This window comes from Sesamum indicum, linkage group LG1 (genome assembly GCF_026168435.1).
Source record: "Sesamum indicum cultivar Baizhima isolate 11 linkage group LG1, ASM2616843v1, whole genome shotgun sequence".
Lineage (NCBI taxonomy): Eukaryota > Viridiplantae > Streptophyta > Magnoliopsida > Lamiales > Pedaliaceae > Sesamum > Sesamum indicum.
In genome coordinates, this window is record NC_142657.1 from 11,166,607 (window position 1) to 11,185,047 (window position 18,441).

At 36.4% G+C, this 18,441-nt stretch overlaps 2 protein-coding genes and 1 long non-coding RNA gene across 9 annotated transcripts; 1 reads left to right on the forward strand and 2 right to left on the reverse strand.

Annotated features, from left to right (window-relative positions):
• Positions 1 to 203: 203 nt before the first annotated feature.
• TET10 (tetraspanin10) lies at positions 204 to 4,359 on the reverse strand. Of its 5 annotated transcripts, none has more exons than XM_011074034.3 (11): positions 3,860 to 4,338; positions 2,756 to 2,868; positions 2,609 to 2,663; positions 2,446 to 2,501; positions 1,871 to 1,918; positions 1,527 to 1,575; positions 1,355 to 1,438; positions 1,193 to 1,260; positions 979 to 1,104; positions 799 to 874; positions 204 to 540 (listed from the first exon to the last, which is right to left on the reverse strand). In XM_011074034.3, exons 1-11 carry the CDS (start codon positions 3,917 to 3,919, stop codon positions 475 to 477), a joined length of 801 nt encoding a protein of 266 aa, XP_011072336.1. In that variant the 5' UTR covers positions 3,920 to 4,338; the 3' UTR covers positions 204 to 474. The 5 variants fall into 5 exon arrangements, with proteins under 5 accessions (XP_011072336.1, XP_088742411.1, XP_020554496.1 ...); XM_020698837.2 differs by lacking the exon at positions 204 to 540 and adding an exon at positions 547 to 648 and having other exon boundaries at positions 2,756 to 2,852; positions 3,860 to 4,347; XM_011074025.3 differs by lacking the exon at positions 204 to 540 and adding an exon at positions 547 to 648 and having other exon boundaries at positions 3,860 to 4,347.
• A 1,413-nt stretch (positions 4,360 to 5,772) lies between these two features.
• LOC105157630 (DEAD-box ATP-dependent RNA helicase 8) lies at positions 5,773 to 12,798 on the reverse strand. Of its 2 annotated transcripts, XM_020697624.2 has the most exons (10): positions 12,290 to 12,790; positions 11,869 to 11,929; positions 10,550 to 10,784; positions 9,032 to 9,270; positions 8,430 to 8,681; positions 8,166 to 8,346; positions 7,008 to 7,096; positions 6,815 to 6,888; positions 6,610 to 6,709; positions 5,773 to 6,224 (listed from the first exon to the last, which is right to left on the reverse strand). In XM_020697624.2, exons 1-9 carry the CDS (start codon positions 12,541 to 12,543, stop codon positions 6,631 to 6,633), a joined length of 1,464 nt encoding a protein of 487 aa, XP_020553283.2. In that variant the 5' UTR covers positions 12,544 to 12,790; the 3' UTR covers positions 5,773 to 6,224; positions 6,610 to 6,630. The 2 variants fall into 2 exon arrangements, 1 of the variants encoding a protein (XP_020553283.2); XR_016067246.1 differs by lacking the exons at positions 5,773 to 6,224; positions 6,610 to 6,709 and adding an exon at positions 7,393 to 7,486 and having other exon boundaries at positions 6,839 to 6,888; positions 12,290 to 12,798.
• A 195-nt stretch (positions 12,799 to 12,993) lies between these two features.
• Positions 12,994 to 14,730, forward strand: LOC148789455 (uncharacterized). 2 transcript variants are annotated; one of them, XR_016067274.1, is made up of 3 exons: positions 12,994 to 13,916; positions 14,022 to 14,427; positions 14,523 to 14,730. It is a non-coding gene; the product is annotated as an uncharacterized LOC148789455 (long non-coding RNA). The 2 variants fall into 2 exon arrangements; XR_016067273.1 differs by having other exon boundaries at positions 14,022 to 14,730.
• Positions 14,731 to 18,441: the final 3,711 nt, after the last annotated feature.

Sequence of the window (18,441 nt, forward strand, 5' to 3'; positions counted from 1 at the left end):
GCTACCACGATCATCAAGGGAGAGACTGCTATGATGTTTTTACAGGAATTACATCAATATAGGTATGTCTAAAGATCAGACAATCTGGGAAGCTACTTCATCAAGTTAACAATGTCCGAAAACCTCGACTCTTTTTTGATGTTTATGTTGAACTAGACTACTAGAGTTAAAACACCGTATGCTGTCTTGTGTAAGAAATTGAATGGAAGAACGATTGATTTGGCATTAGTTTCACATGGCAAAGATTGTACAATTTCATTCCTTGACATTACACGTTCGACAAATTCAAACATATCCGGGAGATATGGAATCACCACAGCATTTGAAGTCACCATCATAACTCTGATCAGCAAATTTCTCAAGAAATGGAGGGCAGAGATAATGCAGTGAAATTGTGATGAGTGCACGGCACACGGGAGACGGGAGTGAAGTTAATTACCCTTGAGGAATTGCTCGGACTTTATACCCATACATTCACACTTTAGAGTTGCCCCTGGCAGCATTTCTTCTTGCGCAGCATCCCACAAAGTAAATCATCGACTGCAGTGAAACAGACATCATTGTAATTAATTGAGATTAATCATCGAATTGAGGATGTAGGAACAAGTTACACAAATATGCACAGCATCCCACAAAGTAAATCATCGACTGCAGTGAAACAGACATCATCGTAATCAATCGAGATTAATCATTGGATTGAGGACGTAGGAACAAGTTACACAAATATGCAGCTCCGGTCCTATCTGGAAAATTTTCTCAATGTTTATATAAGTAAATAATACTAGAGACGTGCTGTACCAGGACAACAAAGAGAATACAATTGAAGATCGCTACGACCCTCCATTCAGTTTTCATGTACTGTGCAACTCCAGCCCTTGGTAGTAGGTAACATCAAAGAAACGCAAAGATCTGTAAGAATTCGTTGACAGATAAACCGGACTATATTACTATATATGAATGAAGACGGGTCGTATTTACTTGCAAGAATCACAATTATAGCACTTGACAGCTTTAGAGTTTTTGTAAAGTCTGCAATCTTTGTTGGAACTTATGGGGTGGAAGCTCAAGTCGTAGAACGACGCATTCATGGCTGGATAACCACACCTGAAAAACACGTGCACATACACAGACACAAGGTTTCAGAATAAAATGGTACGAGAAACTGCGCTGAAGAAAACAGAAAGGAACCTACTCAGATGGTGGTCGACAACAACCAGCTTCAATGGGGCTTAATTTTGCCGATTTAAATTGCTTGAGAGTCTGCAATAACAGGTAAAGCATAAAAATATTCAATGATTTACTCAAAAACAATAAAAAAGAAGATGACGATAGGAGAATAGAGTCGTGTAAGAACCCTGTATCTTTTCGAAAGGTTGTTGCAATCATCTGACTTGACAAGGCAACTCTTGAGGTGATCCCAGTTATGGGAATTGTTTAGCTGGAATGGGCGTAGGAAAAAAGAATGAGTTATTTTCAGACATCGTGCTGATTTTGCAGACTGATAAGATTGTAAAATGGATGCTTACTTGTTTAAGAAACCAGGTACTATAATCTTGAAGCTGATACTCTTTATACCTAAGCGGAGGAGAAGGATTAATTTCTTGAAGTAGATTCAATTAAGATGATGGACAGGGATGATCAGAAAAAAGAAGAGAATTTCTCGAGAATTGCATAAACCATGCTCAGAATATATACCTTATGCACATTAACATAAGTACACACACACGCACACTTGCATGTAATAATCATTACAAATCTATCTGAATGGGACATTTGTTTCTGCACTAACAACAATTATCATGGGATTATGGCGGAACCGCACGGCATGATGAACATGCATATGTTCGAATGAAATGCAAATCTGTCTTACCTAAGACCAGATACATTATGACCGGAGCCATTATTTGTTACTATAAACCTACAAAACAGACATCAAGGAAGGCAGATACATAGTCCATGAATTTCCAGGAACTTGTAAGAAAAACAAATACACGAGACATATGATTGCTTAAAAAGCTAACTGTTTTAAGAGGTAGGAAATATTAAATATTACAGAATTAAAAAGACTCATGGAACATACTTTCTTATCAAATCTGTCCACCGACTTTTTATGCCTGGCTGTTTGGATTCATAATACACAGTGTTTAACAAGATTGAAAGTTGCATCACGATATTGAAAGCGGATGTCTTCAGACAGCTATTACATCTATCCTCTTTTTAACTTTTCGGTTAAATTTTTAAGAGATTATCTATACATCTTACAAAATCCTCTTAGCCATTAATACCGCATTGAAAAAGTTAAAAAATGATCCGAACAATACAGATAAAGAACTCAAACAAGTTTGAAAAAGAATTGCAGAAGATATTTCCATAAGGTCCATTATTTGAAAATAACAAAGAGCAAATCACGCAGAACCAACGATGTCCCACACTTCAAATACTTACGCTAACACTGTGAAGACCAAAATAGCCACCAGTATAATGCAAAGCAAGATGAGATACTGCAAGTTACAGGCTAAGGAAGAACTAAGCGCAAGTATGATGCAAGAGAAAAGGAGCAAGATCCCATAGGTTCAGACAAAAGGCAAAATTGAGCTGGCAAGGATACAATCCATAACAAGATTGAGTTGTTCTTCAGCGCTCCCAAAAACCCAATTATTGATCTGAACAGATGAAAAAACACATTGGTTTGAAATAAGTAAGAGTCAATACAAACAGGAGCATTAGAAAAGTTCTTTGAAAGGGGGAAGCTTACACTACAAGGATTACAGCACCAAGGCCTATAACCGGCAATGTAAGAGATTTTCGACAGTTGTCATGATGAGCGCCCATCCACACACCAAAACCTATGACTGCCACAGCTAATAACTACAGTTAAATCGGAGGCGGTGAATCAGTTCATGAATACGCAATTTCAAAGTGAAACGACCAGTTTCAAAGTGCATATATAGTCAGATCTTAATATTTTCAGACGTGCAACGTAAACTCACATCAGAATTTGCAGCTTTCCAATGTCAATACTGGTAAATAGAAATTTAAATTAAAAAATCAAACAAATAACTTGCCAAGAATACAGCATATGCATGAGAAACTAGTTTTAATTATTCAAAACTTGTTACAAAACAAAACAAGTACAGTTTAAAATAGTTTACAAAACTACTGCAGGATATTGCACCCTGTAACATCTTTCTTTATATTTTTTTAAATAGCCGATGCATTCCAGTGTGTGACGTCTCCACTACAGAAGTTTTCTAATATCGAAACATTATAGCATCTAACGTCTCAGTAATATTATCCTAATTAGGCCAAGATGACTCGAGAAGTTACAAGGTCTAACATCTTGGCCTAAAAAAATAATAATAATACTAATAATATCAAGATGTCATATGCTATAATGTCTTCATATTAAAAAAAATAAAACAAAAATGCAGACATTACAAGCTGTAAATTGCTATTTAGAACGTATATATACAGAGAGAGAGAGAGAAGTTAAGGCATGAAACATTTCCTGGTAGTCTTATCAGCAATTCTTTGTTTTAACCTGGTACTTTGTTATTTTTCTTTTTTCTTTACAATTTTTAAATAATTAACCCAGGGAAGCTACACTTAAAATTCTACACTATGTTAACGGTGATTAAAGACACAATTCTACTCAATCAGACTACTGAATCATATCAAAAAAGCAGAAAGTAACACAATAATGAGTCATTTATTCCCTAAATCCAAAAACTAAAATTACAGGCATTAACAACAGTGAAGCAAACAAACATCAAAATCCCAGAAAAGAAAAAACAAAAAACAAAAGAAAAGAAAACGGGTCTTTATGAACAAGAAACATAAATGGAAAAAGGGAATATACCATTGTGAGAAAGTTGATCCACCGGATTACAAAAGTGCTTGTTCCTGTCCCTGAACTCATGATTCCCCACCCCCCCCCCCCCCACACACACACAGCTTTATCAGCTTCTGCCTTTCAAGAACCTGAGCAAAACACACACTCAGGTACAGAGCTGTGTTTTTAAATTGGTGGGAGTAAGAAAAATGGAAACTTGGGAGAGTGGGAAGCAAGAAGAAAGGGATAGGAGGGACAAGCGGAGACAAGACAAAGGGGGAATTCTCTTTCTTATTTAAGATTATCGAGATGATGGTGTGCAAGAAAAGCAGGGGTAGTTTAGGAAGAGAGCAGAGATGGGCACATGGTGTCTGCCTCAAACGGGGTTTTGGCATTCAAAATTGAGCATCACAGGACAGCTGGGAATGACCAAAATGGAGCAGTTGTTCCAAGAATAGCTCTTAAACTTGTGCTGTCTGTCTGTGTGTCCTTTGTAGTAATAATTCATTCTAATCCCCTTAAGTTTGTGTCAGCTGCTGCTGTGCTGCTCACAAGTCTGAACTAAGTTTGACCCTTGTTGTGCTTCCTCATCTCACCCTTTATATATCAGCATTATGCTCTGTGATTAGTGGGACCATTAAGACCAGATATTAATACGAAATAGCTTCTACTTTTGTGATGAAAATAAATTATAAATTAATCAATACTAAAAATTAAAAACATTCAAAAATACAGTTAAAAAAATATTGAAATTTTGAAAAAATAGTTTAATTTATTATTTTACGATACAAAAATTGTTATGAAATTGCTTATAATTTTTTAATTTGACTTAAATGATTTAGAAATAAAAAAACTATAAAATAAAATATTTATTTTCAACAATTATTTGAAAATCGTTTATTAGAATACTGGTATAACACCTCTGACAACACATATTAAAAGATTTAAATTTGTTGAGCCGCGCTCTTTTTCTTGCTTTCTCAGAAGGAGGAAAAGAAAAAGTAGAGGAGGCTTTTTGATTCTTTTTAGGGACGTTCGAGTTTGGTAAATTGATTACACCCCACACCCACACCTTTCAATTGTGATGTGTATTTCTACAATTTTACCTGTCCATGTTGAATGTCTTTGCAGCTCTAACATCAAAACGGCAAGAAAACCCAGAAGTGTACCTAATTTTTAATTACATAATGTATACATAGAGTTAGGTGTGATAACATATATTTTATAGGGATAATTACATTACTTGTTGTAAAGTTTGGTATAATTATACATAAATTTTTTATAATTTGAAAAATTATATTTAAGATTCTTAAAATTTGCTTTTGTTATTCAAAATTCTAATACCCCTATAATCTACTTCTATTCCTCAAAATTTAAAGAATTTGAAGGTATTAATAAAAAAGTTAGACGAAAATTCATACGTATCGTCAATTTACTTATTATTGATTTATTCCAAATAAAACAAACTTTTCTAATTATTAATGCATTTAAAGAAGTATATCTTGTAGTTTAATTGAAAAATATGTATTTAACCTGCAATAAATCAATTGGGCGTTAATATGAATTTTTATCCATCTGTTTTTGTTAACATTAACAAATTCTGTGATTTTTAAATGACATAGGGCGCTATTTGGTAAACAAAAGCAGATCTCAAAGATACTAGATACAATTTTACAAAGTGCAAGAATCTATTTGTAATTACACCAAACCTCAGAGGAGTGCAGTATAATTATCCCATTTTTATATGTTTCAAATTTTACTTGAGCGCACCACAAAATTCTCACCTCACGATTTAGATATAGAATGATGCCACATTAATAGTGAAACCCCACTACAGTACGGCATTTTCATATGCAGACATAATAGATATGCATCCAATGCATGGACTATGCTGCAATAAGACATCTTTCCAACAAACAGAATCGACGTAGAAAGGAGAATTATAGACGGAAAGAAATGGGATCCCTTATATAGCAGCTCCATCATAATTCCACTAAGGTTCTACCTGTTAGGAACTATTTGAATAGTACAAGATATTAAGATTGTCGAAAGCGAAAAACCTACTCAATGTCCTAGTAATTCTGGAAGAAGTCGAGCAATAGCGATGTCAAGACAAGGTTGAGTGACAACAGCAGAGTTAAAAGTTGGGAAAAAAGAAGGAAACTCGAAAGAACTGCGAAATACCTCATGAGGAAGACGAGTAAAAAATACATTAGACAAGACTGAAAAAGAACAGACAGAGCCCCATGATTTCTACTAGTTGTGCCGTCAATAAAATTGAGCACTTCATTCATAATCTGCCAATTACTCGAGAGTCATTCAGCCGTTCATGCTTCCCTGCAGCAATTGCAGCTGTTTCAATCTTGATTAAGTTTGCAGAGAAACCTAGCACCTGAAAAATACTGATTATGAGTAACTACGCTCTAATCGCTCTCTCTGAAAATCAAATGAAGACATTAGCAATGGAATGGCGAAAGCAACTCATTGCAATATCGAGGGGAAGAGAGGAAGAAAGAAAGCTCTTAACGCAACTGTTGGTTGACCATAAAGATAAATAATTCTGATATACAGGATACACAAAATATAACATGTCGCCATTATTCTAAGAGATTCCGGACCAAAGGTAGTTGAGAATGAGAACTCCCAGGGCCAGCCTATGCTCATATATACCCGAATGGTGAATAATAGCTAAATACATGGAGCTTAAGTAAAAGTGTAGTTTCACTTTTACTTCCACTTATGACAATATCATAAGAGTAAATGTCCAAGAAACTCACCTATGTCACATGTGTCAGGTGTCACATACAGTAAATAGCTTGATCTATATGTGGAGGAATTTGTTTTATTTCTGTGCCAAGCTCCTGCTCAATCCTGTACCTGCAGAACAGAAACAGTGGTATTAAGATTAATCTGACGGAATTATCTGAACTACAACCAATAATCAGAAACAGAATTTCTTTTCAAAGAATGTCAGGTACATACAAGTTGAAGCGATCTTCATATGTAATCAGGTTCACTGCCAATCCAAGATGTCCAAACCTTCCAGAGCGACCCACCTAAACAAGCAGATAGATAACTAACTATTAATTCAACAAAAAGTTATCCACATTCAACCAATACACTCTTGCCCATCATTTCCCTGATAACTTCTATGCACCGGATTAGTTACACATACCCTGTGAAGATAAGTTTCAGAGTTCTTAGGAAAATCAAAATTTATGACGACATTGACAGCTTGGATGTCTATTCCTCTCGTGAATAAATCTGTACAAAAAATTGAAAGAAATGTATTAGTGATGATCTAATTAGTAGCTACTATGGCACCACAGTGTAGTATCCACATTCTTCAAATTGCTAAAACATGGATGAATACCACTTTTTCCTTTTGGCAGATATGAAAATTAAATACTAGTGCTCTCTTCTCTATCATAATAACCACTGAGGGCCTTTCCAAATAGCTCAACTGAAAGCTTATGCATTCAACTTGTGGCAGCAAATTGATTAAACTAATCAGCAAGTTTGAATCCTTTGAATTTCCAGCATAGAAAGAAAAGGTGAACCTTCTTAGATCATTGTTAGCGGTAAACAGCATGAGACATGCGGCTCCTCAATAATTGCCATAAATTCAAGCACAAACCACAGTGCAACCAACCCCTATAAAAAATTCTGATGGTTATGGTACTATTGCACATAGCAATTGGTGCAGTAGAGAGCAAAAAACTCCAGTTATTGTACTATCTCGAGCAGATCAATGAGTACACATGCATAGACAAATTCAAAAGAATATCCACAAGTCTACCAAACAATTTAGTGTTAGAACAAAATACAAAAGCTCTATGGTTCATTAACAAATCTCTCGAACTTAACAGCATCTGCCAGTGTGATGCTTTGAATAAATCAAGTGTACTGTTGGCAAGGTTGCGATCATGAAGATAGACTTCTGCAACTAAAGCACATCTGAGAAATAAGGAATACCATCTGACTAATTTATCAAAATTACAGCAACGAAATACAGCTGCAAGGCAACTAGGTGGATTGATTGTTGAACATTAGGGCGAAAATTCCATTTAGTTCCAGATTATAAATCTTGTATCATATCAAACATATTTCTGCAAATCACATCATTCGACGAGGTGATCCAAGAAATAGATACACAAACACATTTCATTGATACGTTAACCCCAAATCACATTTAACAATCTTTCTTGCAAGTGATTAACAATTCCGTGGACAATAATCTCATAAATTAAATAGATGCTTCATTCTCATGAAGGTGGCCAAAGATTATGATGATAGAAATTAAGTAGACACTATTTAATAACCATGAACATACCAGTACAAACAAGATTCCGGCAAGCACCATTCCGGAAGTCGTGAAACACTCTGTTACGATGATCTTGCAGCATCTTAGCATGAATATAAAAGCAGGAATAGCCTAACTCTGTGATTTTCTTGGCAAGCAGTTCCACTCGATTCACAGAATTGCAAAATATTATTGATTGGTTAATTTGTAACTGTAAAGAAAGCATTGAAGTAAGCTTTCCAGTAAAAGAAAAAGAAAGTTACAGAGATAATTAATAAAAAGTTAAGATCAAACCTTAGAGAAGAGTGTATTCAGGCAGTGAACTTTCTGTCTTTCTTCTACAAAAGCATAATACTGGGTGATACCTTTGAGTGTGAGCTCATCCATTAGATTGATGATGTAGGGCCTCCGCAGATATTTATCTTTAAAATCTTTTACAGTTACTGGAAATGTAGCTGAAAACATCAAAATTTGTCGATTTGGAGGCAGAAAGGAGATCAGCTGCTCCACTGAAGGTTGAAATTCAGGAGATAATAGCTTATCAGCCTGAAATAGAAGGATTCAAGCAATATTAGAAGCCACCAGATATCCCCTGCCACGAATAATTGGAAAAGATGATATGCATATTTCAACATAGGATGTTGTCAAACACATGTAGTAATACAGTTCACGTAGGTTGAGAAAAAGTCAAAACCGATAGCCAGTAGAGCAGGATTCCTGAGCACATTTTCACAAAAACACCAATGTTCAATTTTTGAAGCCACATAGATCTTAGATCATATCCATCTAATCAAGCAATAATCAGATAAACTGATAAGGGATATGTACTAGTGCAGTATTGAATACCTCATTTTGCCAACTTGTGGCAACAAGTGGCATATTACTACTCTACATACCTCATCCATAACAAGCACTGAGCAATCCTTCAAAATGCATATCCCTTTTTTTGTGAGATCAAGTATTCTTCCAGGAGTTCCAACAAGTAAATGCACAGGTTGGTACAATCTCATGATATCATCCTTTAGACTGGTTCCTCCTGTGGTAACCATTACCTGAATTTTCAAGTGTTTTCCTAGTTCCTTGCAGACTTGGGATGTCTGAAGGGCTAATTCTCTTGTTGGAACTAATATAACAACTGCATTTATTATTAGCCCCATAAAGTTAGTAATAGAAAATAAAAGGACAGTGAATTCTGCAAGAACAAAGTATTGACTCGTGTAAACAGATGCAGAATTTGACATAAATTGTGCATTGAGCTCAAATAATGAGATTCAGCAGGAACTTTTTTTTAGTGAAGCATCCAGTTGAAACACAGACAGACAGCGTCATAAAACTTAAATTGATTGCTTTAAATTCAAGAAAAGGGAATTAAACCAAGCATATAAGCATCATTTAAAGGTAAGTAATGATCAACAGAGAATCTGATCAAAAACCATGAGACAGGTTGAGACCAAAACCAATCTCGCGAGACCCTACTCGTGAAGTTGAGGAATGCAGCTATAATACAAATATAAACATATCCAAGCCAAACACAGGACATCAACAAAATTGCAGGACAAGTGAACTCAGGATATTAAGTACTTAACCTTATTTATGTTTTTCATGAAGATACCAAAACAAAACTGTCTGATACATTATCAAGGCAAATCACTTCAAGATGCAGTCATCTTAAGGATGCTATTATTCAGATACGTATTTCGTAATATTAAATTTGAAATAACAATCATAGAATGAATGTAACAGAAACATGCATCAGTAAAATCACACAACTGTGATGCATAGACAGCAACCAACATAATGGAACACATAACCAGTTTGCAGGAACCATATGCAAATTTTGCAGAGAAGTTTTACAAGAATAATATGTTAGAAACCAGTTACTGTATCAGCAGATGAAAATTATTAAACAGAATTTCAAGACCTGGAATTCTTGGTCCTCTGCATACATAAGCATTCCGAAAAATGATAAACAAGTCTGTACCATGTTTCATTTCTACATAATCTCAACTTACTTCAAAAAAGTTATTAAATCTACTAAACCCCTGATATACTCTTGCAAAACGTTGTTTGCTTGTTTTTTGATTGGAGAAATGATAAGTGTATTGACAGGTAACTTTAGTTGTTCACTGACTCCAAGTTCCGACTAGCTTATGGGCATACTGAAGAAATGAGAGAAGAATCTAGACAAAGCAATGGAGAATAGATGCTGCAGTAGATTGCAACTTGACATTGATCATACTTATCTTCATATAATATTTTATGTAATTTCCCATATCCACATGATGTCGTGTGAAACTGGTAATTTTAATATATTATTATTATAACAATTTTAACAAAAGCGAGAGTACACCAAGTAGATTATGGAACAAAAATGCTAAAATAAAATGATCATATAATATTAGATGAATAGATACCTTGAATGACATTATTATCTGAATCAATTTTTTCCAGAGCAGGAATGCAAAATGCAGCAGTTTTTCCAGTTCCATTTTTAGCTCTGGCAAGAATATCACTACCAGTCAAAGCTATAGGAATACTTTCTTCCTGGATGGGTGAAGGCCTTTCAAACCCTTTTTCATATATTCCCATCAGTAGCTCACGTTTTAGAAAGTAATCTTCAAACTCATTTCCTTTTGTTGCAGTGACATCCTGCAAGTAGAAAGAATATCAAGTGAGCGAATACAATGCAAGTCACAAGCAAGTTCAGTTTGCTACAAGATTAAAATTCGAAAGTATTCTCCTGGTGAATGTTTCTGGTGCCTGAGGTGTGCATATGAATGTGGTTTTGCCCAAGTGCAGAAAGACAGTAAGAAAAAGACATAAAAGAAGGGACTTGGTGCAATAGCAAGTAGTAACTTGAAGATGGCAAAAGAAGCACATTCGTGATAGAAAGATAAAACAAAATAAAGATCAATGTACATGAATCCTCCATCTTTAGTGAGAAATTCGCCATTATGCTATTTCTACCAAAGGATAGCATTAGTTGCATTTGTGAAGTCCAGTAATTACACTGCAGTAAGCTGTTGCCAGTGCCTGGTATCATAACTTGAGAAGAGAAAGATGATGTCATTATCCCTGAATCCAGCCCCTTTTCCTTCTAATTCTACTGTTCCTAGTGTGGTAAAGTATTTTTTAGTAACAATGGTGTGTATGAGAACTAAGCACATCATGCATAATTGAAACCAACAGCCTATTTTGCGGTGGATGTTTTTCACTGAGGTGATATTTCTATAGAAAATATGATGGGAGGACAACACAATCAAAATGAAAAAGAGAAATAAAAATAAATGGAAAAGCGAAATGTATTTATACACCTTCCATTATGTGACCTTGATTTTAATATAAACTCAGAACTATTATCCCAAAATTAATCCCTTCATCTATTTCAGCCTCAATTTTTCATACTTGGAATTTAAAATATTTCGTACTATTAACTCTTGCTTCACTGATTTTTAGTAATAATTTGGAAAAGATCAAATGAAGTCAGTTCATTCTTCTCTACATATACGAATTCATGATAGTCAGTCTCATTTAGTATAGGCGTCCAATCAGAAACCTACTTAAGGTGGCAAAGAATTCCACCAAATAAGGAATTAAATTACTAATTACCTTTGTCAGCGAGCATAAAATATCAAGATTTAAGGATATTAGATAACCTCAAATACAACTAAAGTTTATACAGTATATGATTTGACAGTTTAAGTGTAGTTAGAGACTACAATTTTCATCATACCTCGGTCTTATACCGCGTGTCAGGAGGTGGAAGCGCTAATCGAGCCTTCCAATCTTGAGAGCTAATCCCCCAAAGCCAAAGAAAAAAAAAAGAAAGAAAGAAACAGAAGATGCAAGAAGTCAGCTCCAGAACATAAAACAAAAGCTACAAAATAAAGAAATAAAAACAAATCTCATATGGACAGAATTGATTAAATCTCGTGTTTTAGGTAATTTCTTCCCGAGAAATAAATTTCGAGCTGAGATCAATCCTGAGAACAATAAACGAAAGTCTTCAAAAAAGAAAAAAATTATCCATAGAGTTATGAAGTTACACCTTAATTATTTAATTCCAAGAAAAAACCAACTAAGCAATGAAAGAAAGCAAATGAGAATGAAAATGAAAGAAGCTATCAAAAAGAAGTGATATTGGGAAAATGTACGTGGAACCGATGGCTTCGGACTGCACAGTTTTTTCAACTTCATTCGAAGACTCAGAAACGGTGGAGGCACTAGGGTTTCGCCTCATCCATTGCTGCGGCTGATTGGGTGCGGTTCGCAGCGGGTACGGTGGCTGGGGTTGTAGGTAATGTGAGTTTCGATTCTGGTTATTCTGGTTTGTGCCACCGACGCCAAAGCCGCCGCGGCCGTTGCCGATCCCTGGTGGATACCGCCCTCGCGTGTAGTTATTATTCATCAGATACTAACAATCTTCTGAAATTAAAGGAATCAAAAAGAAATCTTTCTGAAATTTCCGGAAATTAGAGGAACGGAAAAGAAATTCTTCCCTCTTGATTCTTAGTCTTCTGCAAATGCTGTGTGTGTGAAGAGTGAGAAGTGAGTATAAACAGTGATGCGGCAAAAATGAGTTTTTTTGGGGTTAAAATAGAAGCATACATGAAATAAGGGACTTGATTGAAAAACCTGAAAACTAGTCCTATTCGAATTTCCTTTTTTTCTTTGTTTTCTCTTTTTCCTGTCTCTATATAACCGCTCTCCTGCACGTTTATCCACTTTCACCCTAGTCCAGTGCTATATTATCAATAAAATATTAGAAAAGCGCGTTTACGATATTCTTATTATTAAAATATCACCCAATTTATTACAAATTATTTTATAAAATTTGGATTTTAATTAGAGAGTGTGATGGCTCATGACACTGCGGGCTCCTTAGTTTGTTCGGCCAAGGCAATATGTAGACGACGCGCTCCCTCTAACCTTACTTCTCTTCTTTCGACAGGGATTCGTCCCCTCTTCCTCCGTCAAATTTTTCTCGCGCCTCTAACCTAATTGTTTTGGATTAGGATAATGATAGTAAGTTGAGGCTATACATGACCTTTTGGATTGTCCCATTGATTCTTTAGCTTTCTAAATCGAGTTGGCCTCTTCTTCTCCCAAGGGCATGAGTAAGAAAGTTTCCAATTCTATTTTTGATGAGCTAAGGGAGAGTAGTCTTTTGCCCCCAGATTTTGGTGTCAGGTTATGAATGTCGATACATGTGACAATATTTTGAGTTCGGACGAATTTCGCTTTTTGGAAGAGTATTATAACTCTTCTCCTCCAATTGTGTTCCTCATCGCTTCTCCCATGGATGGAATTAGACACCCTCATTCGGGTTTTTTAACGACTTACTCAGTATATTTTGCTTCGGATTTTACCCTTCCTCCATATACTTTGTTAATTGAGGTTGTTAGGAGCGTGGGTCTTAGTATTAGTCAACTTACTCCCAAGGCCTTCACATTTTTATGGGATTCCTTCATTATTGTAACGAATTAGATCTCAATCCTTCTCTAAAAGCTTTCTACACTATCTTCTCTATTCAAAAAGTTGTGAATGATTCATTTTTCTACTTCTACATCCACAATGATTGTAAATTTTTGGAGGGTTGCACCTCTTCTCGAGGCCCGTAGAAGGAGTGATTTTTGTACGTCCGTGACTCTGATTGAGGTCTTTATGCTCCAGGGGTTGACTCTCCCCTTCCTTCCTCCCTGAGCCACGATCTCAAGATGTCCATTATCGAGGACTTGTTGTTTGACCGAGTTTATGACTTGAATGGTCTTTTATCTAATGGTATTCTTCTTTACTTACATTATTCCATTATTTTTTATTATTATGACTTATAGTTTCTCATATGTTTGTGATCTCTTATTGGGAAAATGATTTCTTTGGAGGAAGAATGCCAATTCAAGGCTTCTTGGGAAAATCCTTCTGGGAGCTCCTCTGATGTTTGCCCTCTTCCACCTCTTCCCCATTGCAAGGGTACTAGTGAGAGGTGAAGATCCAACCCCCAATGTGTGAAGGATATTTTGGTAGTCGACACTCCCCACCCCTTACTTTCGAGGGGAATGGTTCGAAGCATCGGCAAGATGCTTCTTCTGATTCAATTCGTTACAATATGGAGAAAGACTATTTTACCTACGAGACCAATCATTGTGAGGGTGTGACTTCATATTGGGATGCGATAGATGTCCAACAGGTGAGGGAGAAGCTGCATCTCGCAATAAGTGACTATGACCTATCGAAGTTTTTTGCCTTCTTGGATAATGGTTTTGTGAGCACGCTGTGCAGGGAGTCTGCAAATGTATGTGTTTTCTTTCTTTTTTTTCGATTTACTTATTCTTTTTCCTTTTTGTTGAAGTAGTTGCTTTAACTTGGTTCTTCCACCATTTTTGGTAGGTGAACACTTTAGTGGAAGTGGCTTGCAATCACTTTAAAAAGTATTGAGGTGAGATATATCGTTTGTCTTTGGCTTTAACTAAGGCTAACAAGTAAAAGAACTCTTGGAGGGAGAGCTTGCTGACTATTTGATTAGGCCAAATTGTATGATGTACTTTTCTATTGATATCTTTATATTCTTGTGATGTGATGTTTGTTCTTGAGTGTATTTGTGATATTTTAGGTGCTTTCATGGAAGGAATGAGAGTTGAACGAAAATAGCTAAAATATGAAAAAAGGAAATATTTCAATAGCAGCAGTGCCAATATAACATGTGACCCTTGGGTTATCAAAAATCCGAGTGACAGAAACTGGTGTTACTTTAACCCGTTCCTATAGGTTGTCAGACATGCGACAGGCGAAATTTGAAGATTCCTAATTTGAGTGTTGATATAAAAGATGTCGTGGAGCTACTTCATTTACTTGTCAATTTAAAAAAAATATAGCACAATACAAATATATATTAAAATATAACATAAAGTTTATATGTGTCATATTAAAGAATAATTTTAATTATAAAAATATTATAATTTACTAAGTTGTTGATTAAATTTGTTTTCATATAAAGATTAAATGTATAAATAAAAGTACCATAATTTATTATTATTCAATTATTATATGGTCAATTTTGAGTATAAAATCGATCAAGTATTGAATATGAAATTAAATATATAAAAAAATTATAAATAAAAATATATAATAATAAAAAAAAATAGAAACATCTCGTGAGCTGATAAACAAAGAGAATTGAGCTCGAGCTCGAGCTCGAATTGAGCTCAAAATCGAGCCGGTTCGCGAAGCTCGCGAGCAGTCTCGACTCATCTGCCACTCCTACCCTTGAATATGTTTGAGGCAGGTGTCGCCATAGCACCAATATTTCCAGTTCGAGAGCATGAAGGTAATGCATTTTAAATTAATTTGGTATTATCTTATAATCCAAATCGTTTAATGAATTTTACTAATATTTTCTTTAATTTTCTTATTGTAGAAGACCTACTGGTGGGACTATGACGACGAGTATGTTTCGAGTCTTCCACATGTGAGCCAAAAAATACATTCGGAAGAAGTTCTCTGTCACCCGGAGGGAGCTAGTCAAGCTATTTGGCTGGCCAACGAGGAATTGCTCCAATTACAGGCATACTGGGCCAGTGCGGACTTCCAAGAGGAATCCATGAAAAATAAGGCGAATCGGGTGGCAAACCCCATGACATCCTAGAGGAAGTTGGTAAGTAAATTATAGTATGTTTAAAGGTTTATCATTATTTTATACATATTATTCTAACTATTTTATTATTCTACATGAGGCTGAGCTCGATCGACCGCCCAAGCAGATGAAACTATTCAACAGATGCTACAAGAAGAAAGCGGACGGCGACTAAAGCGGCCCGAGGACAACTGTAGTGGCGGTAAGTAGCTTAGTAATTTTATTTTATTTTTATAATTATGGGGTAAAGTTCTAATAATTTTGTTTGTTTTGCAGGAAACGTTCCAAAAGTTGATGGTAAGGGTGTTCAGTTCGATCAATTGAACCGAACCGAATCGAACTAAATTTTCAGTTAACTGAAAATTCGGTTCATCATTTTCAAAAATCGAAAACTGAATCGAACATTGTCGGTTCGGTTTGGGTTAAATCGAATACTTTTCAATTTTTTAATCGATAAAACTGATTTTTTTAATATATATAAATAATTTTACTATTTTTTCAATTTTACCCAAAAATACATGTACCAAAATATCAACTAAAAAATAAAATATGATGCGTGCAATTTTAGCACGAGTCCCATAGTCTTGGAACTTGACGATGGACTTCGGTTGATTAAGCAAAAGAACTTGAGAAAGAGGACCTGCAAAACAACACGTTAACACATAAAAATAAATCGTAATGAGAAATCGAGACAAAAATAAGAATTTCACGAGCAGAATATGGTTAGAGTGCGAATTGAGAACTGCAGCAAGAATAGCAAAGCAGTTTTCAGATTTTTGAAGGTGTCCCCGTTGGAGGATGCTGCCTGTATTTATAGAGGGGGCTTCCCCCTTCGTAGGGACATGAACGTTACCTGCATTTCCGAGAAAAAGGGTATGATACTTGTGGATAAGGCATGATTCTATCTTATCCTTGGCTTGATCAACACATCTTGGAGGAGGACTTTTTTTACGTGAGGACTCCTATTCTGCAGGGAGTCCTTCTAGGTTAAGGAGTCCTAAACCTTGGGGGCGTCTTCCTTCTCCTAGGCTAGGCTAGGAAGGCAAGCTCGTGATCTGGCAAGCATTTTACTGGGCCTCCTTGTTGGGCCGAGTTTGGTAATCCTCCAGTGGGTTATCTTCACCAGGGGCTGGTGGGTTTGGTTTGACCTTCAAATCTTCTCTTGGGCCAAGTGCTTTTAGGCCATACACATTATTTAGTCTCCCCTACTTTAAGGAGGAAGGATGTCCCCTAACTCCTTAGAGTAGGAGCCCTTGTCGCGCGAGGAGAAAAACTCCTTCTTCAACAATCGGGCGTCAGTTCCTTTGTGCTATCCTCTGCAACTTTGGAAAGTGTATCTAAGCTTTTTATCAGCTTGATTTGATAACCATAATTATTGCGAGGGTAAGCAACGTTTGGGTAACCACCATGCCTGTGTTTGGTAACTATCCCCCCATGCACGTGGTAACCGCCCACTCCCAAGCGGTTACTAGAGGGTCGTGGGGTTAACTCCTTTACCCATTATCTTAGCTAAACGTGACCTTCCTCTATCATCTTCTTTCAAAAATTTCATTTCCTCTATCATCTTCTTTCAAAAATTTCATTTTGAAGCACAAGAGTTTTCCATCTTTGTCTCCAATAAGTATTATTCTTCTTTCTTGTTTTTCTAAGGTACATCTTTTCTTTAAATGTATTCTTCTAGTGAATCAGTGTGCTTTCTTAAGGAGACATTTCTAGGCGATAATCCCTCTGAAACCACCTCAATGAAGACAAGCCCTGTCTTACCTCGATTCACCAGGGGCTAGAGGAGGAGCCTAAGATAGACCACAGTTGCTACAAGAAATTTGATAGACGAGGACTCTGATGAGGAAGCAAGGGAGAACGCGGTGAGGGCTCTTCCCTCGAGGAAAAGAGGGAGTCAAGGTCCCCTTTAGAGGAAGAGAGGACACCTGGGTCTTCCTTTGAGGGGGACAAGTTGTCTGGATCTTCCCTTAGAGAAGAAGAGAGGAGATCTCATCAGGAGGAGAATGAGGAAGAAGAGAGGGTCCCCCAGTCACCGGTAGACTCGGGGTCCTCTACTCTGAAAACCTCATCCATAGACTAGTTGCTTCAAGAATTTCACGTCCCTACTTCTCTTGTTATGTATACTCCTTCTCCTACGACTTGTCCATTCCATCCTCCTCCAAATTGTTTATGTTTCTTCATTGCACTGTTGCACTCAGGTTTGCATTTTCTGATTTCCCACTTTTATTCAATGGTCGCCTGTATTTTCAAGTCCCTCTGAACCAATTGGTTCCCAACTCCTTCAGAATTTTGGCTGAGTTTTTTATGGTTCTTCCTTTTAATGGTATTCCTGTAACAACACATGTCATCGCTAAATATTATCATCTCAAGCAGGTTGAAAAAGGCTTTTTCTATTTTGTCCCCCGAAAGGGGGTGCCCTTCTTGCCACCCCAAATCCTCTGAAAGGGGGTTCCTGTAGCTATTTTTATGTCCTTCCCTAGCCGGTGGATTCAAGAGACCTCGCCTCTTGTACATGTAGGGCCAAGAATAGTAGCTCTATCTTCTTTGCTGGCCAGATTGAATGAAATCCCTTATGACTGCTAGTCCCTCATTGATGAGAGGCTGTTAGGGCACTTTGGCTTGGCTCCTCAAATGGAACCTTTACGAGATTCTTTGGGTATTTCTTAGTTTTTT

Bases quoted from the DNA above. Each gene is read 5' to 3' on its own strand.
- TET10 (XM_011074025.3), bottom strand. From the start codon at position 3,919: ATGAGTTCAGGGACAGGAACAAGCACTTTTGTAATCCGGTGGATCAAC. The intron at 2,869-3,859 runs GTATATTCCCTT...ATTTAACTGTAG, and splicing joins GGATCAACTTTCTCACAATG to TTATTAGCTGTGGCAGTCAT. The intron at 2,664-2,755 runs GTAAGCTTCCCC...TCATCTGTTCAG, and splicing joins GGTGCTGTAATCCTTGTAGT to ATCAATAATTGGGTTTTTGG.
- LOC105157630 (XM_020697624.2), bottom strand. From the start codon at position 12,543: ATGAATAATAACTACACGCGAGGGCGGTATCCACCAGGGATCGGCAAC. The intron at 8,682-9,031 runs GTATGTAGAGTA...CTTCTATTTCAG, and splicing joins CAGTGCTTGTTATGGATGAG to GCTGATAAGCTATTATCTCC. The intron at 8,347-8,429 runs GTTTGATCTTAA...CTTTCTTTACAG, and splicing joins TGAATACACTCTTCTCTAAG to TTACAAATTAACCAATCAAT.